Genomic DNA, 22,929 nt, shown 5'->3' on the forward strand with positions numbered 1-22,929 from the left:
AAGCAGTGTCTCACCTGTGTGTGTGTTCCTCCCCGTGCTGACAGTGGGAAGCAGTGTGTCATCTGTGTGTGTGTACCTCCCCGCGCTGACAGTGGGAAGCAGTGTCTCACCTGTGTGTGTGTTCCTCCCCGTGCTGACAGTGGGAAGCAGTGTGTCATCTGTGTGTGTGTACCTCCCCGCGCTGACAGTGGGAAGCAGTGTCTCACCTGTGTGTGTACCTCCCCGTGCTGACAGTGGGAAGCAGTGTCTCACCTGTGTGTGTGTACCTCCCCGTGCTGACAGTGGGAAGCAGTGTCTCACCTGTGTGTGTGTTCCTCCCCGTGCTGACAGTGGGAAGCAGTGTGTCATCTGTGTGTGTGTTCCTCCCTGTGTTAACAGACAGTGGGAAGCAGTGTCTCACCTGTGTGTGTGTACCTCCCCGTGTTGACAGTGGGAAGCAGTGTGTCATCTGTGTGTGTGTTCCCCCCTGTGTTAACAGACAGTGGGAAGCAGTGTCTCATCTGTGTGTGTGTACCTCCCCGTGTTGACAGTGGGAAGCAGTGTCTCACCTGTGTGTGTTCCTCCCTGTGCTGACAGTGGGAAGCAGTGTCTCACCTGTGTGTGTGTTCCTCCCTGTGTTAACAGACAGTGGGAAGCAGTGTGTCATCTGTGTGTGTGTACCTCCCCGTGCTGACAGTGGGAAGCAGTGTCTCACCTGTGTGTGTGTACCTCCCCGTGCTGACCGTGGGAAGCAGTGTCTCACCTGTGTGTGTGTTCCTCCCCGTGCTGACAGTGGGAAGCAGTGTGTCATCTGTGTGTGTGTACCTCCCCGCGCTGACAGTGGGAAGCAGTGTCTCACCTGTGTGTGTGTTCCTCCCCGTGCTGACAGTGGGAAGCAGTGTGTCATCTGTGTGTGTGTACCTCCCCGCGCTGACAGTGGGAAGCAGTGTCTCACCTGTGTGTGTGTACCTCCCCGTGTTGACAGTGGGAAGCAGTGTCTCACCTGTGTGTGTGTACCTCCCCGTGCTGACAGTGGGAAGCAGTGTCTCACCTGTGTGTGTGTTCCTCCCCGTGCTGACAGTGGGAAGCAGTGTGTCATCTGTGTGTGTGTTCCTCCCTGTGTTAACAGACAGTGGGAAGCAGTGTCTCACCTGTGTGTGTGTACCTCCCCGTGTTGACAGTGGGAAGCAGTGTGTCATCTGTGTGTGTGTTCCTCCCTGTGTTAACAGACAGTGGGAAGCAGTGTCTCATCTGTGTGTGTGTACCTCCCCGTGTTGACAGTGGGAAGCAGTGTCTCATCTGTGTGTGTGTACCTCCCCGTGCTGACAGTGGGAAGCAGTGTCTCACCTGTGTGTGTTCCTCCCTGTGCTGACAGTGGGAAGCAGTGTCTCACCTGTGTGTGTGTTCCTCCCCGTGTTGACACTGGGAAGCAGTGTCTCACCTGTGTGTGTGTTCCTCCCTGTGTTAACAGACAGTGGGAAGCAGTGTGTCATCTGTGTGTGTGTACCTCCCCGTGCTGACAGTGGGAAGCAGTGTCTCACCTGTGTGTGTGTACCTCCCCGTGCTGACCGTGGGAAGCAGTGTCTCACTTGTGTGTGTTCCTCCCCGCGCTGACAGTGGGAAGCAGTGTCTCACCTGTGTGTGTGTACCTCCCCGTGCTGACAGTGGGAAGCAGTGTCTCACCTGTGTGTGTGTTCCTCTCCGTGTTGACAGTGGGAAGCAGTGTCTCACCTGTGTGTGTGTACCTCCCCGTGCTGACAGTGGGAAGCAGTGTCTCACCTGTGTGTGTGTACCTCCCCGTGTTGACAGTGGGAAGCAGTGTCTCACCTGTGTGTGTGTACCTCCCCGTGCTGACAGTGGGAAGCAGTGTCTCACCTGTGTGTGTGTTCCTCTCCGTGTTAACAGACAGTGGGAAGCAGTGTCTCACCTGTGTGTGTGTTCCTCCCCGTGCTGACAGTGGGAAGCAGTGTCTCACCTGTGTGTGTGTACCTCCCCGTGTTGACAGTGGGAAGCAGTGTCTCACCTGTGTGTGTACCTCCCCGTGCTGACAGTGGGAAGCAGTGTCTCACCTGTGTGTGTGTTCCTCCCCGTGCTGACAGTGGGAAGCAGTGTGTCATCTGTGTGTGTGTACCTCCCCGTGTTGACAGTGGGAAGCAGTGTCTCACCTGTGTGTGTACCTCCCCGTGCTGACAGTGGGAAGCAGTGTCTCACCTGTGTGTGTGTTCCTCCCCGTGCTGACAGTGGGAAGCAGTGTGTCATCTGTGTGTGTGTTCCTCCCCGTGCTGACAGTGGGAAGCAGTGTCTCACCTGTGTGTGTTCCTCCCCGTGCTGACAGTGGGAAGCAGTGTCTCATCTGTGTGTGTGTACCTCCCCGTGCTGACAGTGGGAAGCAGTGTCTCTTCTGAGAAGCAGGCCAAGTAAAGGGTTTTTCTGATGGTCAAAGGAGGGATGCTTTCTGGTTGTTGTGCTACAATCGAGGTTTTCAAAGTCTTCTTTGTTAAAAGACTTACTTTACTTATTTGAAAGGCAGAGTTAGAGATTTCTTCCATCCACTGGTTTACTCCCCATGTGTCTGCACAAGCTAGGGCTGGGCCAGGCTGAAGCCAGGAGCCTGGAACTCCATGGGGGTCTCCCGGGTGGGTGCAGGGGCCCAAGCGCTCAGACCATCTTCAGCTGCTTTCTCAGGCCACAGCAGGGAGCGGAGTCGGAAGTGAGCAGCGATTCCAGGCGGTGCTCACGTGGGTCGCTGGCATTGCATCGGTGGCTCCGCCGCTGGGCTGCGGTGCGGCCCTGCTGCACTGAGTTCCGGCGTTCTCTCCAGGCTGCAGAAGGTGGTCTGACTGTAGTAGAATTCTGGCTGCGGGAGCCTGGCTTCTGGTTTCAAGATGTGTGAATGAATCTGCAGTCCGTGTTTTAGAAGTGCCTCCAAGCATCCTGGTGTTGGAGGACAGCACGTGCTCTGCTGTAGTAATGATGTCAGCGGGGCCGCAGCGCCAGCTGCAGTAAGAAGCTGTAACGCATCGATGACTTACTGAACAATGTAGGAGGCAGCACCTTGTCTAAACCTGAAATCTGTGTGGTGGGGCCAGGGTGTAGCACAGTGGGTTAAGCCACCACCATGACACCAGCATGCCCTAGGGGTGCCAGTTCAAATCCCAGCTTCTCCACTTCCAGTCCAGCTCCCTGATAACGCACCTAGGAGAGCAAGCGAAGATGACCTGAGTGCTTGAACCTCTGTCCCCACGTGAGAGGCCCCGATGAAGCTCCTGGCTTCTGCCGGCCTAACCCTGGCAGTTGCGGCCACCCGGGGGTGAACCAGCAGATGGAAGATACCGCCCCTTCCCCACTCTCTCCCCCTGACCTTGTAACTTTGCATTTCAAATAAATAAATCTTTAAAAACTCATATGATACTTCCAGTTGTGTCAAATAATCTGAAATCAGGATCCAGATTGTGAAAACTTTAAAAACTCCGAATATGTGCATTTATTGTCTTCTGAGCAAATGTTGCTGTCAGAGGACTGAGACACAGGACAGGAGAGCTGCATGGGACACCCTGCCCTCTGCTCAGACACAGGACAGGAGAGCTGGATGGGACACCCCGCCCTCTGCCCAGACACAGGACAGGAGAGCTGGATGGGACACCCCACCCTCTGCCCAGACACAGGACAGGAGAGCTGGATGGGACACCCCGCCCTCTGCCCAGACACAGGACAGGAGAGCTGCATGGGACACCCCGCCCTCTGCTCAGACACAGGACAGGAGAGCTGGATGGGACACCCCGCCCTCTGCCCAGACACAGGACAGGAGAGCTGCATGGGACACCCCGCCCTCTGCCCAGACACAGGACAGGAGAGCTGCATGGGACACCCCGCCCTCTGCTCAGACACAGGACAGGGGAGCTGGATGGGACACCCCACCCACTGCACCCAGACACAGGACAGGAGAGCTGGATGGGACACCCCGCCCTCTGCTCAGACACAGGACAGGAGAGCTGGATGGGACACCCCACCCTCTGCTCAGACACAGGACAGGAGAGCTGCATGGGACACCCCACCCTCTGCCCAGACACAGGACAGGAGAGCTGGATGGGACACCCCGCCCTCTGCTCAGACACAGGACAGGAGAGCTGGATGGGACACCCCACCCTCTGCTCAGACACAGGACAGGAGAGCTGCATGGGACACCCCACCCTCTGCCCAGACACAGGACAGGAGAGCTGGATGGGACACCCCGCCCTCTGCTCAGACACAGGACAGGAGAGCTGGATGGGACACCCCACCCTCTGCTCAGACACAGGACAGGAGAGCTGCATGGGACACCCCACCCTCTGCTCAGACACAGGACAGGAGAGCTGGATGGGACACCCCGCCCTCTGCCCAGACACAGGACAGGAGAGCTGCATGGGACACCCCGCCCTCTGCTCAGACACAGGACAGGAGAGCTGGATGGGACACCCTGCCCTTTGCACCCAGACACAGGACAGGAGAGCTGGATGGGACACCCCACCCTCTGCTCAGACACAGGACAGGAGAGCTGCATGGGACACCCCACCCTCTGCTCAGACACAGGACAGGAGAGCTGGATGGGACACCCCACCCTCTGCCCAGACACAGGACAGGAGAGCTGGATGGGACACCCCGCCCTCTGCTCAGACACAGGACAGGAGAGCTGGATGGGACACCCCGCCCTTTGCACCCAGACACAGGACAGGAGAGCTGGATGGGACACCCCACCCTCTGCCCAGACACAGGACAGGAGAGCTGGATGGGACACCCCACCCGCTGCACCCAGACCTGCCAGGTCCCTGCTTCCTCGCCGTGGTCCTAATCCACCCCACCTGTGCCCTTGGCCTCCAGCAGGGGTCTTGGCAGGAGAGCCTCAGGGCTTCCGGAAGAGGCCTTGGGCTGCTGGGGCAGTGCGGAGTCTTGTTTGCTTCTTGTGTGGACACTGTGTTTGGCCAAGCAAAAGCCTTCCCGTGCCTTGTGATAGTCCAAGGCCACACTGTTCCTGGAGTGTCTCTTCATCTGGGTGGCTGCTGAGTGTCTTCTAGCCTCAGGTTTCTTCTCAGAGTTCGGTCAATCCAGCTGTATCTTTTGTGATTCATGTCACAGGGAAAAAGATGCCTCGTTTACCCAGTCAGTGCCCTGATCTGTTCCTCTCACTGCCGGGTCAGCAGCCAGCCAGCCAGAGCTTGTCTGCACCTGAGCACGTGGAGACTGTGGGTCCGGGTGGGGCGTGTTCTGCTGTGCAGCCACCTTCCCCAGGTGCGCTGGCTGAGCTGTGGCCGCTGCCCCTGGTACTCATGGCCCAGTGTTACAAGGCTGTCATACAAGTCTTGGGGCCTCTGTCATCCCAGTGCCTATAGCTGGTTCCTCTGGGCTCCTGTCCAGCTATTGTCTTGGGACTTTCCCTAGGGACAGGCTTCAGGGATCTCTTGCCGCCCCTTCGCGGTTAACCCCCTCATTTTTCTAGAACATGTCATCTAGTGACTTACTCTTTTTTTAAAAAAAAATTATTTATTTGAGAGGCAAAGTTACAGAGAGGAGAGTCAGAAAAAGAGAGAGAGAGAGGTTTTCTATCCGCTGGTTCACTCCCCAAACGGCTGCAACGGCAGGAGCTGGGCCTATCTGAAGCCAGGAGCTTCTGGGTCTCCTGCGTGAGTGCAGGGGCCCAAGGACTTGGGCCATCTTCCACTGCTTTCCCAGACCACAGCAGAGACCTGGATGGGAAATGAGCAGCCAGGACTGGAACTGGCGCCCATATGGCATGTCGGCACTGCAGGCAGAGGTTTTACCTGCCACGCCGCAGTGCCAGCCTCATGACTTCCTCCTTTTAAAAATTAATTTCTGGATGCAAAGTTTCCTTTTTTTTTTTTTTTTTTTGGACAGGCAGAGTGGACAGAGAGAGACAGAGAGAAAGGTCTTCCTTTGCCGTTGGTTCAGCCTCCAATGGCCGCCGCGGCCAGCACGCTGCTGATCCGAAGCCAGGAGCCAGGGGCTTCTCCTGGTCTCCCATGGGGTGCAGGAAAGTTTCCTTTTAAGTTTTATTTATAGAATTTTTCTTTAAGGAAAGCTACAGAGAGCTCTCCTGTCTGCCGGCTCACTCCCCAAATGCTCATGATTGTTGGGGTGGAGCGGGCTGAAGCCAGAAGCCAGGAACTCAGTCCAGGCCTCCTGCGTGGCGGCAGGGACCCAGCTGCTCAGGCCGTCCCCTGCCGCCGCCCAGGCCTGCTCAGCAGGAGGCTGAAGTAGGGTGGAGCCGGCAGTGGAGCCCAAGTGTTTCAGCAGGGGTACAGGTGTCTCAGGTAACACCTCGACTGCTTCACCAACCCTGCCCCAGTCCCCTTTAGATAAACGGTTACAGCAGCTTTCACGGAGCATGGGAGCTGTCACTTGATAAAATAACTGAAAGAAAGGAAAATTTAGAGTGCAAGTGTTCTCCATGCTGCAGCACTTTATATTATGCTAGAGACGGATCTGATTGAAGGTCTGGGAAGTTGCTGGGGACGGGCCGCCTCTCGGCCCCAGCCCCAGCCCCCGCCTGGCTGTCTCCGCCGCAGGTGGTCCTGATGTCTGCCACCATCAACTGCCAGGAGTTCGCGGACTACTTCGCCGTGCCGGTGCAGAACAAGATGAAGCCCGCCTACGTGTTCGAAGTGGGAGGCCAGCCCCACGCCATCGAGGAGTACTACCTGAACGACCTGGGGCACATTCATCGTGGCGGGGTGCGTTGGAAGCCCTGCTGCTTTTCTGGTGAAGGTGCTTGTGTGATCAAACCGCCTTCGTCCCTTGACGAAGACCCTGGGAGAACGCAGAGCAGAGAGGTGGGAGGGCCCAGGCGTGGGGAAGGGGAAGCAGAGGGGGGCTCCTGGGTCCTCCTGATCGCGGCCGGAAGCGCCTCCTCGCTGAGCCCCGGGCTGCCGGGCTGCCGCACACCTTGCGGTGTTGAAGACACGGACAGCAGGCTTCGCTCCGTGCCAGGCGCCGATGCAGCTGGGGGTGGAGGGGCTCTGTTTCCCCACTGCCTGGGTTCACGCGCCTGCAGACGTGCAGCACCGGGGCCGTCTGTCAGGGCTCAGAAACGGTCGATGGCACCGTGTGTTTCTGCTGTGTTCGCTCTGTGTGCTCTGCCCAGGAGCCCCCGGGACACCGTGTACCGTCTCCCCGGCTCCTCGGGCTGTGACTGTTTCCAGGGCTCCTCATGGGACAGCCCTTGGGGGAGTGTGCTCGTGTTCTGTAGGCGCCCTGTGCTTTCTCGTGGTTGTGGGAGGAGGGCTACAGGGGTGCGGTGCTCCCGCGCCCCGCGGTGCAGACGCCACCTCAGCAGCACCTGTCCCTGGGGGCTGACCTCGAAGTGGCCTGGGGCGTGTGTTCCAGCCTCCCTTCCATTCTGTCCGTGTGAAAGTCTGGAACAAGTGGGACGGGAAGCCCCTGTTCGCGCTGGGAGGAAGGAGCCCGGAGATGAGCAGCGTGCGTTTCCTGGCCGTTTCGGGAGTGTGCAAGTGCTATGCTGTACTCGTCCCCTCTGCAGCTGGCCCTGGCCGTGGTCCTGTGGGCAGTTACTCTGTTGCGTGTCAGCGCCAGTGCTCACCAACAGACACACAGCCTTGTGGATGTGCTCAGGAGCTGGGGCGGGCCTGGCCATCGTTCCCTTGGGACGGCCAGGCCCTGGCTTCGGGGAGCCTGGGCTGCAGGGCTGCCTGCTGGCGTCTGGTAGAGCTCTCAGGGAATGGATGGCAAGACTCAGCCGCCCTGGGTCTGTGGATTCCGCGGGGCCTTCTCTGCAGGTGTCCTTTGGCCCGCCACGCTGTCTGCTGTCACGGGCCAGCTCCAGGCCTCACAGCCCGATTCATCCCTGTGTGCCTTAACGTTGCCCCTCTCAACCTCTGTCATCTTCAGAAACACCCCCTGAGGCCCCGCAAATGCCTGCGGTGGCCAGGGCTGGGCCAGGCTGAAGCCAGGAGCCGGGAGCTCACCCCAGGTCTCCCATGGGGGTGGCAGGGACGTAGGCACTTGGGCCATGACTGCGCATCCAAGGATCTGCATTAGCTGGAGCTGGGAACTGAGCCTGGGTGCTCTTTTCATCTTTTTTTGACTGACAGAAATATCCTTAGAAGCACATGTAATGTACACGCGTGCTATAGTGAACTCGTGAAGTCAGCATCGATGGCCCCAGCCCCGGTCCAGACGCAGAGCCCCCACCTCTCGCTCACTGCGGTCATTCGCGCACTGCTCGCCCCTCCCCGCTTACAGCACAGCTGCGTCCTGCTGCGGTCTCGTGGTTTGGACTCTGAGCCCTGGACGTGGAAGCCCAGCTGCCCCCACCCCTGCAGTGCCCATCCTCCACCTGCGGCAGTCCTGGACCCGCTGGCTGGGCTGGGCACAGGTCCTTGGGGCCAGTGTGCGGGGTCCCAGGGCCCCAGCACGGCCCCCGCTGACTCTTCTCTCCTGGGAATCAGGTGCTCCCTCTGTGCTGCCGCCCTGCCCACCGTCTGTGTGAGGGCCCCGTCAGACACCGGGCCTTGGTGTGCGCTGGGCTCCAGGGAGCACGGCCCTGCCTCTCCTGTTTCTTTCTAGTCCTGGCGGGGGTGCCCTGCTCCAGCGGGTGGGGGCCGGTGCTGTGGCACCTCCTGCATCTCCTGTGCTGAGCCAGCTCGGAGGACGCAGGGCTGCATTTGGCATCTCTCGAGTGGGTTTAGTTCTGTGGAAGTACGTGTGTGGAAAGGCTGATAGATGGGCTTGGGTGCCACTCTTGGTGTTTGTGGGACATCCAGCTATTTTAAATTGTTGTGCAGTTGTGCTATCATAAATCTGGTTGTAGTGTGCGTAAAGTAGGAAGTCACGTGTGGTAGAAGCCGCTTGTCAGACCTGCGTCTTCAGGATCATGATAGCAGCTGTCAGCTGTCCCCCAGGAAGCGGTGGCTGTGCAGTGGCGAGGCGTGGCGTCATCCACTCCAGGTCACAGTGGGAATGAGCTTGCGTGCATGAGTGAGGTTTGATGACTTGAGGGTCCTTCCTGACGTGTCCTTCGTAAAGTCAAATGCAGTGGCTTGCACGTGGCAGTTGGTTGTTGTTTTTCAACAAAAAGCCTTAAAAATAACCTGGTCTGGCTGTGATAGAGATTGTGTGGACGTGACGAGGTGGACATAACGGTGGGCCTTGTAGAGACCTAGCTGGAGTTGACCGGTCTTTGTACCCTGCCTGGGTGCTGTGGACGTGCCCGAGGGGGCACATCTGGCGCCCAGGGTCGGTGTGGCTTGCTTTCTGCACAGTTAAAGCAGCTTGGCGAGTTCTGGTGGACAGCCCCGTGGTGTGACTGGCAGCGTGGACGTGACCTTGCCTCCCCCCCACTCCCACACGTGATGGTGCTGGGCACAGAAACTCCACCTGGTATCAGTGCTGGGGAGACTTCTCTGCCACCGAGACTGTCTTCCTGGGCCGGTGCTGTGGCTAGAGGGTGAGGCCACCACCTGCAGTGCCGCATCCCATATGGGCACCGGTTTGAGTCCCGGCTGCTCCACTTCCCATCCAGCTCTCTGCTGTGGCCTTGGAAAGCAGTGGAGGATGGCCCAAGTGCTTGGACCCCTGCACCCACGTGGGAGACCCGGATGAAGCTCCTGGCTTCAGGTCGACTTAGTTCTGGCTGTTGCGGCCAATTGGGGAGTGAGCCAGCAGATGGAAGTCAGTGTCTCTGTCTCTGTCTCTCTCCCTCCACCCCTCCCTCTCTCTGCTTCTGAATCTGTCTCTGCCGCTCTGTAACTCTGCCTTTCAAATAAATAAATAAATCGAAAACAAAAAACAAACCAGCCAGCCTTGCTGCCCAGGAGCTGGCCTCGCCGTCCAGGAGCCGGCCTCGCCGTCCAGGAGCCGGCCTCGCCGTCCAGGAGCCGGCCTCGCCGTCCAGGAGCCGGCCTTCCTGTCCAGGAGCCGGCCTCGCCGTCCAGGAGCCGGCCTTGCCGTCCAGGAGCCGGCCTTCCTGTCCAGGAGCCGGCCTCGCCGTCCAGGAGCCGGCCTTGCCGTCCAGGAGCCGGCCTTCCTGTCCAGGAGCCGGCCTTGCCGTCCAGGAGCCGGCCTTGCCGTCCAGGAGCCGGCCTTGCCGTCCAGGAGCCGGCCTTCCTGTCCAGGAGCCGGCCTTGCCGTCCAGGAGCCGGCCTTGCCGTCCAGGAGCCGGCCTTGCCGTCCAGGAGCCGGCCTTCCTGTCCAGGAGCCGGCCTTGCCGTCCAGGAGCCGGCCTTGCCGTCCAGGAGCCGGCCTTCCTGTCCAGGAGCCGGCCTTGCCGTCCAGGAGCCGGCCTTGCCGTCCAGGAGCCGGCCTTGCCGTCCAGGAGCCGGTCTTCCTGTCCAGGAGCCGGCCTTGCTGTCCAGGAGCCGGCTTTGCTGTCCAGGAGCCGGCCTTCCTGTCCAGGAGCCGGCCTCGCTGTGCGCCAGGACGTGCCCCTTGTGTCAGCTCTGTGCGTGCGTCCTTGCTGCAGTGACAGGGGCTGCGCTTGAGTCCTTTAATTTCTAGAAAAATGTTTGTAAAGATTAATTTTTAAAAGAAAGAGATAGAAATAGACCAACCTTCCATCGCGTGGCTCACTCCCCGAATGGCCACAGTGGCCGGAGCTGGGCCAAGCCAAAGCCAAGAGCCAGGAGCTTCATCCGGTCTTCCCTGTGGGTGCAGGGGCCCGAGCACTAGGGCCGTCCTCCGCTGCTCTCCCAGGTGCACCAGCAGGAGCTGGATGGGAAGAGGAGCAGCGGGGGCCACAGCTGTGCCTGTGTGAGTTGCTGTCCCTGCAGGCGGAGGCCACGGGGTTTCCTCTGAGCCTGACTTTGTCTCCTTCTTTGTTTACTCTGTTTAGCTTTCTGCTCATCTCCTGGAGGAACCGGTGATAACCAAGGATATCTATGAAGTGGCCGTCTCCCTGATTCAGATGTTTGATGACTTGGATATGAAGGAGAACAGGTGAGAGACACTCTAGCTGGTGACGGACTGAGCTTTGCTGTATGGGACTTTATTTATTTGTTTTAAATATTTATTTATTTGAAAAGCAGAGTTACAGAGGGCAGAGGCAGAGAGAGAGAGAGAGGTCTTCCATCTGTTGGTTCACTCCCCAGATGGCTGCAATAACTGGAGTTGTGCTGATCCAAAGCCAGGAGCCTGGAGCTTCCTCTGGGTCTCCTATGTGGGTGCTGAGGCCCAAAGACTTGGGCCATCTTCTGTTGCTTTCCCAGGCCATAGCAGAGAGCTGGATCAGAAGTGGAGCAGCCAGGACTCGAACCGGCACCCATATATGGGATGCTGGCACTGCAGGTGGAAGATTTACCCACTGCGCCACAGCACCAGCCCCTGTATGTGACTTTAACAATTCACTCTTCATTTTGAAACTTTCTGAGGTTTTTAAAATATTAAGACAGAACTGTAGATAATTTTTCAGTAGTCAATCTGTATATTTTAAACTCAAGTTAGTACCTTGGAAAATTTTTACTGGAAAAAAATTTTAAAAGATTTTATTTATTTATTGAAAGGCAGAGTTACAGAGAGGTAGAAGCAGAGACACAGAGGGAGAGGTCATCCATCCGCTGGTTCACTCCCCAAATGGCCACAGTGGTTGGAGTTGGGCCAGTCCAAAACCAGGAGCCAGGAGCTTCATCCGGGTCTTCCATGTGGGTGCAGGGGCCCAAGCACTTGGGCATCTTCTCCTGCTTTCCCAGGCCACAACAGAGAGCTGGATGGGAAGTGGAGCAGCCGGGCCACAAAGCAGCACCCGTATGGGATGCTGGCGCCACAGGCAGAGGCTCAGCCCACACTGTCACAGCACCAGCACCTTCAGTGTTTTCTCCTGGTTGTTGGCTTTCACACCTGCAGCATTTAGTGCCTCCTGGAGGACTGATGGAATAACCGGGCCTGTGGGATGTGTCGTCTTTCTCAGCCAGCAGCTCCTGGTGTCAGGAAGACCTGTAAACCTCACTGGGCTGGTGCCCCTGGCTGGAGGCTGTGCCGTCGGGGAGCTGTGGAGGTGGAAAGGCGTGGCCCGTGGTCTGTGTCCTCTGGGCAGCCCTGCCGCAGAAGGCACCTGTTCCCAGATCTGGGACATGTGTCTTCACCGTCAGGATGGACTCGGCCAGCCCTCAGCTGGGTGGGCTGCTTCCTCGGGCCGTACCTGGGCCTGCTGTTGGCAGGTTCAAGATTAGCCCGGGTGGAGGAAGCTCCCTCCTGTGGAGTCTGCGTACACCGTCACCACTGCCTCGCTGGCCGCTGCGACGAGCAGCGCCTGTGGGGCGGGAGGAGTGGCCTGGCGTCTGCAGTGGTGCCTGTGGCGGGCAGGACCTCGTCGCACTCAGCTGCCTGCCTGTCAGGTCTCCTCCTCGTCGGTAGTCCTGTCCTGTCATTTCCAAGTCCTTGGCCAGCCTGCTAGCCTGTCTGTTGATCAGGGTGGACCGACCCCATTCCTGTGCCCTTCACATGAAGGGGCCCCAGATGCACGCTCAGGGGGCTTTCTCCTTTCCGCCGTCTGGAAGCGCTGCCTCTGGTCGGGCGGAGGTGTGGTGGTCGCAGCCAGGACCACCAGGCAGGAGCCTGGCTGCTGTTGGCCCCTCGCCTCCTTGCCCTTCTTGGCCGTACTGTCCCCAGGTACAGCCTGGCCTGCGGGCTCCTGCTCCCGCCTGACTGCCCCCAGCTGCCCTGCTGGCTCCTCCAGGAGCCTTCCCAGCCTTCCTTTCTAGGGGTGTGGCGTGCGCCTGCCCTGTTTCCTGCCCCCTCGCTGTGGTACTGGGGCGCCTTGCTGAGTGCTTGGTCCTGTCTGTGTCTCCAGCTAGGATGTCCTCTCCAAAGAGCAGGGCCCTTGCTCTTGTTCCTGCCGTGCCCCGGCGCAGTGAGGGGCCCTGACCCCGAGGACAGGCGTGCAGGCAGGAGGAGGCAGAGGACGACGTGTGGTGCTGGACCGATAGTTTGGGCTCCTTGGAGTTGAAGTCTGCTGAGTCATGTCCCATGTTCCCTGGGTGGAGGCAGGGTCCCAGCAGCTGAGTGCAAGGAGAGCTTTGGCGCACAGCGCGTCAGGGGCCGTGTGTCTCTGGCTCTCCTGCACGGGGACCTTGGGGATTGCCTGGTGTTTGGCTCCCACTGGACTGCCTGTGAGAGGCTTTTACGACCCAAAGCCTATGCTGTTGGGGTTCTAGAAAAGGAGTGGCTATCATAGCTTTGACTTATGTTTGTGCACGTCGTGTTTCCAACAGGAACAAGACCTGGTCAGGCGCCCAGTTTGTGTCGGAACGGAGCAGCGTGCTGGTCTTCCTGCCAGGTGGGCGTGCTGTGTGTGTGGCTGGCACCTCCACCACAAGTAGCGTGTGCTCAGGATGTGAGTCACGGAGCCGCAGTGTGCCCCACTGTGGCCTTGGTGGGCACGTGGCTCTTGGAAGGCGGTCCTGCCACCTTCAGGCTTCCAGTGCAGTGATGAGTTCATTAAACCTGCAGTCGTGTGCAGGGACTGCCTGGGCCTGCACTTGACCGTGACGGTGACACGCTGCAGGCCTGAGCCACGGTTTCTGTCCTGCTGTAGTTAGAGTGGGCTTGCTTTATGTGCCTGTCCCCATAAGGACCACGTGACCACGGTAGGCGTGGCTCTCTCCCCCTTATTGTCTAAGAGGGAGAGGGGAGAACTCGCACCCGCTGCTTTCCCCACCCAGTGCTGTGATCACAGGGCCGGGCTGGGCCAGGCCGGGAGCTGGAACCTCGGTCCAGTTTCCCACTGGGAGGTGGGATCCAGCCGCTCGAGCCATCACCTGCTGCCTCCAGGTGCGTGTAAGTTACTCAGCGCACACCCAGAGACAGCGCTGGTGTTGGAAGGGAAATGTGGGGGAATAGGAGGGTCCTCATTTCAGGTTCGCACGAGGCAGGGCCACGTGTGTTCTTACAGGTAGGCGGAGGTAAAGTCGGATCAGGAGGGCAGGTGGGGCCTTCCTGGGAAGACGTCATTCTGTGGAAAGGCTGGTTTTAGCGGCGACTGCACGTGTTTCCTGCCTCCCCTTTTGTCCTCTAGGGCTGGGGGAGATAAACTACATGCACGAGCTCCTCACAAACATGGTTCACAGAAGGTGGGTCTGACGCGCCGCCGTGCTGGCCTCCCCACCGCGGCGCGGCGGTCGCCTCCCTGGCGGCCGCGGGGCTCACTGCTCTCGGGCGTCCCAGGCTGCAGGTGTACCCGCTGCACTCAAGCGTGACCCTGGAGGAGCAGAACAACGTGTTTCTGAGCCCAGTCCCCGGGTATCGGAAGGTAGGCGGCGGCGGCGGTGGCGGCGGTGAGCACCGGGCAGTTTCTGTAGACTCGGCCCGTGCAGAACCCTGCCGTGAGCCTGTCTCTGGTGCACTTGCCTGGTGGACCAGGTACATAACTCAGTCTTAAATCCATGTGCTTCTTAAAAATTTGAAAGGCAGAGTTACAGAGAGAGAGAGAGATCTTCCTTTTGCCGGTCTGCTGCCCAAGTGGCCGCAACAGCCAGGCCAGGCCAGAGCCAGGAGCTTCCTCTGGGTCTCTGACACGGGTGCAGCCGTCTTCCCATGGCTTACCACATGCGTCAGCAGGGAGCTGGATGGGAAGTGAACCGGTGCACACAAGGGATGCGGGCAGCCCAGGTGGAAGCTTTGCCTACTATACCACAGCGCCAGCCCCTCAGGTGGCTTTTATAAAACTAAGATTCCAAAATTTTTCTCAATTCAAGGCATTGTTGGTAGTGGGTTTGGTGCCTTTTAGTTCTTGTTGGCATGTCTCAAGCTCCGAGACTGCCTGGTGTCCCTGGTGTGTGTCTGGCAGCTTTGCCGGGAGCCAGGGTCTCGGTCTGTCTTGGGAGGGCTTCTGTGATCCAGTGGGTGTGAGCAATGGAGTCGTCTTCTCGTGGCCCTTCCAGAGCTGCAGGAGACGACCTGGGCTGCGCGCCTGAGCCCAGGCCCCTCGACTCTGCGAGGGCAGGCCAGGCCTTGTGTTCTTAGGATCACAGCCCTCCCTCGGGGTCAGCCTGGCCACGTGCTTTGCTCCTGGGAATGGCAGCTTCCCCCACACCCCTAGGGATCAGGAGGTCCTCTCTGCCCATGTCTGGCCTGCTGCTTGTGGGCCCTGCCACGTGCCTGTGGCTGCTTCTCCATGCCCCAGGGGCTCCTTGACCAACTGGGACCTGCCAAATAGGAAATGGCGAATCCAGAATCTGAGCTCAGTCTTACATGAAGAAGCTTTTAAGTAATTGTTGAACTTGGCCTAATGAAGCCTGAAGATCAGAAAGAACCTTAGCCGCCTTCCTCGTTTGTCTGGCAGATCATTCTGTCCACCAACATCGCGGAGAGCTCCGTCACGGTGCCAGACGTCAAGTACGGTAGGCGGCGTTCCGCGTGCCTTTGCCACCTCTGCAGGGCGCTCCCTGCCTCTCAGCTCTCCTGGTTGATGAGACTTTCTAGAAAAGTCGGCTCACCAGTGTCGCCTTGTCTTCCAGTTCACTGCCCCCAGCACGCTGCTTCTCACTTGGGGTTTCTTCTGGCCCAGGCCACTGTGTTCCTGAGGAAGCTAGAGGGGACCACGCGCCCTGTGGGCCAGGCTGTGCGTCACCTGGTCCTTGCTCACCTGGGAAGCGGCCACCCTTGCATTTGTTGCATTGTTAGCTTGTGTCTGAGAGCCTGGCACACGGTGGGCACTGCTCTTGGTGCTGGGCACTGCTGTGAGACCAAGTGGCTGTTCCCACGGTCGCCACCCGCTGAGGGGGACAGGACTGGCAGGTGACTGCTAGCGTTTCAGGTTTTAGGCGGAGGTGAAGTTACGTAGGAACAGAAGTAAGGTTGCAGATACATAGAAGAAGCAGGCTTGGGTGCAGCTGGGGCACAGTGGCAGGTCTGCGGGGCGGCGGGAGGCATGGCCTGGGCTGTGCATGCCGGGTGCTGCTTGCTGGCAGCCTTTGCCCCTGCCTGGCGTCGTGCTGGCTGTGGGGGACGGCAGCCGTCAGGACAGACAAGCAGCAAGGTAAATGCTGGGGAGTGTGCAGAGAGTGGTGGCTGGGGCGGCTTCTCCTGCGGGCGGGGTTTGCTCCAGTCGGGTCCTGAAGGGAACTGGATGGGACGCGGTGTTTTGTGCAGAAAAACAGGGGCCCCATGCCAAGAGCGGGTGTGGTGACATCAGCAGAGAGCAGGGTGGCAGGGAGCTGGACCCAAGGTGGGCGCTGGCCCGGAGCTGAGGTCCTGGGACGCCCAGGGCTGTTCAGGGCCCCGTGGAGCCAGTGGCGAGGTTGGAGAGCCTGGTCTGAGGCCCCTCTCCTGGGACATGGAGAGAGGGTGGGCAGCAGGCAGGGCAGGCTCTGAAGTGAAGGCAGTGGGCGTTTGCTGCTCTTGGGAGACTGAACTGGAGGGACAGCAGAGTGGGTACAGAGTGGGACCCCCGGGAGGTGTTCTGTAGAGAGCTCAGGAGGCGGTGGGCCTGGGTGCAGCTGGCAGTGGTCAGCCGGTGACGAGTTGGAGGCCAGGAACCCAGCTGTGCTCCTCACGGCCTGGCGCAGGGAGGCAGGTGGACCCTGCTTAGAGGGAGCCCTGGGGCGCAGAAGCAGTGTGTAGGGAGAGGTGCACGTCTCCCTGTGCTGGAGGGTCCAGCGTGAGGGAGTGAAGGAGGCCATGGAGGTGAGCCGTGTGGGCGGCACTGGCGGCCTCCACAGGGCAGCTGTGGAAGGGCTCCAGACAGAATGCTGCAGGCTAACTAAGCGCCTTTGGCTGTGGCTGTCGGGGGAGGTGGCACAGGGCCCGGGGGGCTCAAAGTGGTCCAGGTCCTCTCTGTTCTCCGTAAGTAGAGGCTTGGGGAGCAGCCCCCATTGTCCCGAGACTGGGCAGTGGGTGCTGTGGGGTCAGGTGCCCAGCAACACAGGGCGGTGTGGCTGTGCAGTGGGGGCGGGGGCGTTGTCATCAGCCAGGGCTGTGTTCCCCTCAGATGTGGTGGTGGGGAGGCCATTACACTGGGGGCTCTGGACTTGGGCTGCAGGGTGTGGGGACACTGCCCATGGTGTCGCCTGTGCTGTGTGGCAGGGGGCACCGTGGCCCGGGGAAGCTCAGCAGCTTGTCCCGGTGACCCAGCCTGCTGTGGTGATGTGCGGGTGGCGGAGCCCAGGCCGGCCCTTGGTAGGACACAGTGGCCCTCACCTGTTGTGTGTGTCTCACCCAGAGGAACGCTGGCCTGGTCAGTGCGGAGGGGCGGTGTGTTGCCAGGGGAGCCCCAGGCTGCTGCTCGCGGTTTGTTGTGTGACAGTCTCTCGTCCGCACGGTGTTGACCTTCTTGTGCTTGAAAATGACAGTTATAGACTTCTGTCTGACCAGAACTCTGGTGTGTGATGAAGACACGAACTACCACAGCCTGCGGCTGAGCTGGGCTTCCAAAACCAGCTGTAACCAGAGAAAAGGTAAGGCGCCGGCACAGCCCCTCCGTCAGCGTGCTCGAGGGCGGCTCCATCCACTGGCTCACCCCGACACCCCAGCAGCCGAGGCTGGGCTGGCCAGGAGCCAGGAGCCAGGAGCCAGGAACCCAGTCCAGGCGTCCACGCGGCCTCACGGAGCAGGACTTGAGCTGTCACTGCTGCCTCGGAGTCTGCCCCAGCAGGAAGCTGGAGTCCTGGAGCCGGGCGCAGCTGGCGTCAGTGTGGGACGCAGGCCCCCCCCCCACCCCCACCCCCGGTGTCTTCAGAGTTTCGGTGTTTGCGCTGTCGCTCTGAGACTTCCTTGTTGCAGCCACGCTCAAGCCGCAGGCAGCAGCTCGTGTCGTTGGATCTCCGTCAGACCCCCCCCCCCCCGTCTGCTGCTGCCCCGCCGTCGGCTTCGTGCCCAGTAACTGGCCAGCGTCTCAGCACTGTCGTTTTGTACAGTGAAGCCGAACATTTGTAGTGAACGGCGGTGGGAACCAAGCAGATCCGTCCCTTAGCTTTTCGATAACCCTTCCTCCGACCTCTCCCCACGTTTTGCTGTTTGGAGGATTATTTTCCGGCAAGTGGGCTCCGCGGCATCAGCCACGTGCTGCCTGCTGAGGTGTGCAGCCATCTTGGGGCGGGGACCTTTGGCCGTGGTGCGCGGGCGGAGGTGGGAGCTGCTGGGGTCTGGGTGTTGCCTGAGCGGTGCACGGGTTTTCAGGAGGACTCTGGGGCGGGAACCCCTGCCGGGTCAGGCAGCTCCTGCTTGGAGAAGTTAACGATGCGTTCACCTGCTGGCCTCCCGGCAGACACCACGCCGCCCAGTCTCTGCAGAGCTCCCCCAGGCCCCTGGCAACCGGCAGCCTGCGCCGTGGTCCCTGCGGTGCGGAGAGAGCAGTTGCCCACGTTTGTGCTTCTGAGTGGCGGGACCGAGACCGGAACCAGGAGTCTGGCTTTGGCCCAGCTCTTGTTGGGATTGCCGTGGGCCTGGCTGGAGAGGCCCTGAGAGCGAGGGCGGGCGCCGGCGGAGGGGTGTCGCGAGGCTGCTGCTGTTTGTGAGAAGCCCGTGTGTGTTGAGTTAGGTGTGGTTCCAGGAGGTGAAAAGGCTCCTGTGTTTAACCCCTTCCTCCCAGCAACCCCCACAAAACGCGAGACTAGAAATTAATGTACAAAAAAGGTTAAAAGTGATTCTTTTTGGGCCAGTCCTGGGATTGTAGGAATTTTATCACTCGTCTGCCTTGTTTGTGTTTGAAATGTTTGTGATTAGAAAAATTCTTTATAAGAATTGTCCTGTACAGCAAGCTGCTCTTCAGCTCCCCCTCGTGGGCATCGTCTGTAAGCGCAGCACAGTGGGAGCTGGCAGGGTGCCTGGTGGAGGGTCCCGGCCCTGTCATGGGCGGGCTCCCCTTCAGGCTCCTTGCAGTCTCCTTGCTCAGTGTCCTGTGATTCTGAACCCACACGCTCCGTGCTGGTGCACGATTCGCACCCGTGTTTGATTGATTTGATTTGTAAATGACATTGTGTTTCCTGCTTGCTCACTGCTAGTGTCTAGCAAAGGGGTTGAGTTTTTGTGTGCCGATCTTGTATCCTGCAGGGTTGCTGAATCCACTTGTTAGAGTTGAAGAAGGGTTTTTTTGGCTCATTTTTATGATTACTTTCGGGTTTTCTTTGGCAGTCCTGTCATTTGCAGTTAGGGCCTGGTGTGGGGTGGGGATGGTGGGGGTGGGAGCAGACTCCCCAGCAGCCTCCTGGCAGGGTCACTGCCAGGGTGGGAGGAGTCCAGCCAGACTCCCGTCACCCTTCCTGACCCCACAGGTGGGAAAGGAAAGCTCCCTGGGCTGCCCCATCTTTCTGATAGTCACATATTTAAGTATTTTGTGTTTTTAGATTGATTTATCTGAAAGGCAGCCTGAGGGAGAAGGGAGGGAAAGGGAGAGAGAACACAAGCGAGCGAAAGACAGGCGTCTTCCGTCTGCTGGTTCCCCCAGATGGCTGTAACAGCCAGGTCTGGGCCAGGCTGAACCAGGATCCAGGAACTCATCCAGGTCTCCCACACGGTGCAGGAACTCAAGTGTTTGAGTCATTTTCTGTTGCCTTCCCAGGCACATTAGCAGGGAGCTGGATCAGAAGTGGAGCAGCTGGGACTTGAACCAGCATTCTGGTCCAGGATGTGGATGTCCCAAGGGGTATTTTAGCCCCCTGTGCCGCACGCCGGCTTAACAGCTGCGTATTTAAGGACCCTCTGCCACTGCTCCCCCCACTCCCTCAGGTTCCATCACGTGTTAGGATACAAGAGTTTCTGCTCCAGGGCCAGTGCTGTGGCGAAGCAGGTAAAGCTGCCACCTGCGACACGGGTGTTCCAAATGGGTGCCTGTTTGAATCCCAGCTGCTCCACTTCCGATCCAGCTCCCAGCTAACATGGCAGGGAAGGCAGCAAAGGATGGCCCAAGTGCTTGGGCCCCTGCACCCATGTGTGAGACGTGGAGGAAGCTCCTGGCTTCGGATCGGCCCAGCTCCAGCTGTTGTGGCCGTTTTAAAGATGTATTTGTTTGAAAGGCAGAGTCACAGAGAGTTAGAGGGAGAGAACTTGCTGTCTGTGGCTCACACTGCAAATGGCTGCAATGCTTGGAGCTGGGCCAGGCCAAAGCCAGGTGTCAGGAGCACCTTCTGGGTCTTCCATGTGGGTGCAGGGGCCCAAGCACTTGGGCCTTCCCCTGCTACTTTCCCAGGCACATTAGCAGGGAGCTGGAGCAGAAGTGGAGTGGCTGGGACTTGGGACTTGAACTGGCATCCGTATAGGAGGGTGGTGGCTTTACCTGGCACACCACAGTGCCAGCCCAATTTAAAAAAAGTTTCTGCTCCACAAGCGCTAGAATCGCGAGAGCGTCGTCTGTGTGGTGTCTCCCAAGGCCAGCCCTGGTTCCGAGCGCCACGCAAGGGCAGTGCTCAGGGCAAGTGCCCGCTTGAAGGCCACCTGGAGGTGGCACAGTGCCTGAGCAGGAGGTGGTGAGGCCCCACCACTGTCTCCAGCTGTGTGCCTTTTGTTGGGTGACTGCGCATCCATACCAGTGTGAGCTGCGCATTGGCAGGGGGTGTGTGGTGTTGAGTGTTTGGGATTCCATGACATTGGACCAAGGTGGTTTTATTTAGAAACATGTTGTGTTTCATAGTATAGATTGCTGAGTAGAAGTCAGAGTCTATTCCCATTGTAACTTATTCTAGCTTTTTTTTCCTTCAAATAGTTATTTTATTATTTGAAAGGCAGAGTTACAGAGAGAAAGAATCCATCAGTCTCCCATCTACTGGTTTACTGCTCAAATGGCTGCAACAACCAGGGCTGGGCCAGGCTGAAGCCAGGAGCCAGGAGCTTCCCCCAGGTCTCCTACGTGGGTTCAGGGGCCCAGGGACTTGGGCCATCCTCCACTGCTTTCCCAGGCCACAGCAGAGAGCTGGACCTGAAATGGAGCAGCCAGGACTTGACACCCCATATGCGGTGGCAGCATCGCAGGCGGCCACTTAACATGCTACACCGCAACACCAGACCCAACTTACTCGGGCTTTTTAGACTAGCTCTTCTTTTTAGGGTAACTTACTGAGAATAAGGATAATGCATTGCTACTGAGAATACTCTGCCTTTCCTGTGGTTGTTGCTGTCCGCCTGGTAGGAGCTGGTGGTTTTCTAGTACTTACTGGCTTCTCTCAGATGTGTGTGCATGCTGATGTTGGAGGCATTGAGCCTGCTGGTGTCTGAGCGCTTCTCCTTTGCAGGCCGGGCTGGACGCGTGTCAAAAGGCTACTGTTACAGACTGGTGTACAAGGACTTCTGGGACAGCTCCATCCCTGACCACGCTGTCCCAGAGATGCTGGTAATGAGTGCTGGCCATTGGCAAAGTGGCTTTTTATAGATGGGGTTTCGCTGAACAGTTTGTTGCATAAAATTTTTTAAATATTTAGTTACTTGAAAGAGTTACAGAGAGAGACAGAAACACACACACACACACACACACACACACACAGAGAGAGAGAGAGAATATCTTCCATCCTGGTTCCGACCCCAAATGGCCGCAGAGGCCGTAGCTGAGCTGATCAGGAGCCGGGAGCCTCCTCCAGGTCTCCCAGTGGGTGCAGGGGCCCAAGGACTTGCGCTGTCCTCTCCTGCTCCCCCAAGCCACAGCAGAGAGCTGGGTCAGAAGTGGAGCAGCCAGGACTCGAATCGGTGCCCATATGGGATGCCAGCGCCACAGTCCAGGGCTTTAACCCGCTGTGCCACAGCGCTGGGCCCGTCATGTAATTTTGATTCCAGAAAAATCCCCAACTTGAGGACTCATCCTGAGGTGCAGTTTGAGCTTGGTGCCTCTCAGGTCTGATGAGAGGAGCGTGCGTGGCGTCTGCTGGCCAGGAGCGCCCTTCGCGTCCTGCCGTGTGCCTGGGGAGTGCTCACTGTGGTTACCTTTTCCTCTCCACGTCCCTCCCTCCTTGGACTTCCCCCTGTCGCTCTCACCCCCTATTTCTTTGTCTCTTATTTTTTAAAAGTATTAGAGATTCAGGAAGGTCTCCCATCCACTGGTTGATTCCTCAGGTCCTGGAAGAACCAGGGTTTAGCCAGGCGCCCGGAACTCCATGTCTTCCATGAGGATGGCAGGGACCCACCCACCCACTGGAGCTGAGCTGCCATTTGCTACCCCCGGGGGTGTGCTTTGGGAGGGAGCCAGGACTCAAACCCAGGCACTCGGCTACAAGACGTGGGCAGCAGGCGGCGTAACCATAGGCCAAGTGCCCGCCCTCCCGGTCCCCTTGTCTTTCTCTCTGTGTCCGCCTCGCCCTTCTTTCTCTCCTCCTCTTTCCTGTTCTCGCCACACACCCCCACCTCCCCTCTTCCTTTCTCTCCTTGTCCTGGTCTCTGGAATGGTGCCTGTGTGTGCTGAGTTTCACTTGGCTCTTTTCAGCGTTGCCCCTTAGGAAGCACAGTATTGAAAGTGAAATTACTGGACATGGGTGAGCCGAGAGCTCTGCTGGCCACTGCCCTGTCCCCTCCCAGCCTGAGCGACATCGAGCGCACCGTCCTGCTGCTGAAGGAGGTAGGACTCCTGTGTGCCTTCCCAGCTGGGGCACTGGGGTCAGTGTGGTTCTCAGGGCCGCCGTCCCTAAGGCTGGGCAGCCCGCAGCGGTGAGGGGCTGACTCCAGGTTCTGTGCGCATTGTCTCGATGGCTTTGTCAGTTCTTCCACTGGACTTCACAACCCCAGCTCTGCCCCGGCCTGTGCTGCCCCTGCCCCAGGCCTGCCGTGCGGGGCCCTTGGTGAGAGGCGGGGCAGGAGAGCTCCATCGGGCCCTGGCTCTCCCCCAGCTCTCTGCCTGCCTTCCCCGCTCCCTCCCGTGCCAGAGACCCCGAACGTCTGCTTGAGCTCTGGCCGTGCGTGCTGTGGTCGAGTCCACACGCTGTTAGCTGGCACAGCTGTGCTGCTTCTACCCTCGAATGCGTTACCCTTCGGTGGGATTCCTGCCTGGCTCTCTTCCGTCCCCACCTGCTAGGTTCTTACTGTGGGTGACACTGT

At 58.9% G+C, this 22,929-nt stretch overlaps 1 protein-coding gene across 6 annotated transcripts in view; it reads left to right on the forward strand.

The window, feature by feature from the left end:
- Nucleotides 1-22,929, forward strand: part of TDRD9 (tudor domain containing 9) — an 86,455-nt gene that overhangs the window by 29,667 nt on the left and 33,859 nt on the right. For all 6 annotated transcript variants that reach the window (XR_016226892.1, XM_051834938.3, XM_089322787.1 and 3 more), the window contains 9 exons: nt 6,540-6,704; nt 10,820-10,923; nt 13,194-13,258; nt 13,997-14,051; nt 14,146-14,230; nt 15,263-15,320; nt 17,271-17,375; nt 21,144-21,241; nt 22,322-22,453. Coding sequence is in view for 5 of the 6 variants with exons in the window: in XM_051834938.3 (XP_051690898.3) it covers nt 6,540-6,704; nt 10,820-10,923; nt 13,194-13,258; nt 13,997-14,051; nt 14,146-14,230; nt 15,263-15,320; nt 17,271-17,375; nt 21,144-21,241; nt 22,322-22,453 (867 nt within the window). In the remaining variant the exon portion in view is untranslated. The remainder of the gene's footprint in view (nt 1-6,539; nt 6,705-10,819; nt 10,924-13,193; nt 13,259-13,996; nt 14,052-14,145; nt 14,231-15,262; nt 15,321-17,270; nt 17,376-21,143; nt 21,242-22,321; nt 22,454-22,929) is intronic.

The sequence above is a fragment of the Oryctolagus cuniculus genome, chromosome 20, assembly GCF_051225735.1.
Source record: "Oryctolagus cuniculus isolate XC-2025 breed Fujian yellow rabbit chromosome 20, ASM5122573v1, whole genome shotgun sequence".
Lineage (NCBI taxonomy): Eukaryota > Metazoa > Chordata > Mammalia > Lagomorpha > Leporidae > Oryctolagus > Oryctolagus cuniculus.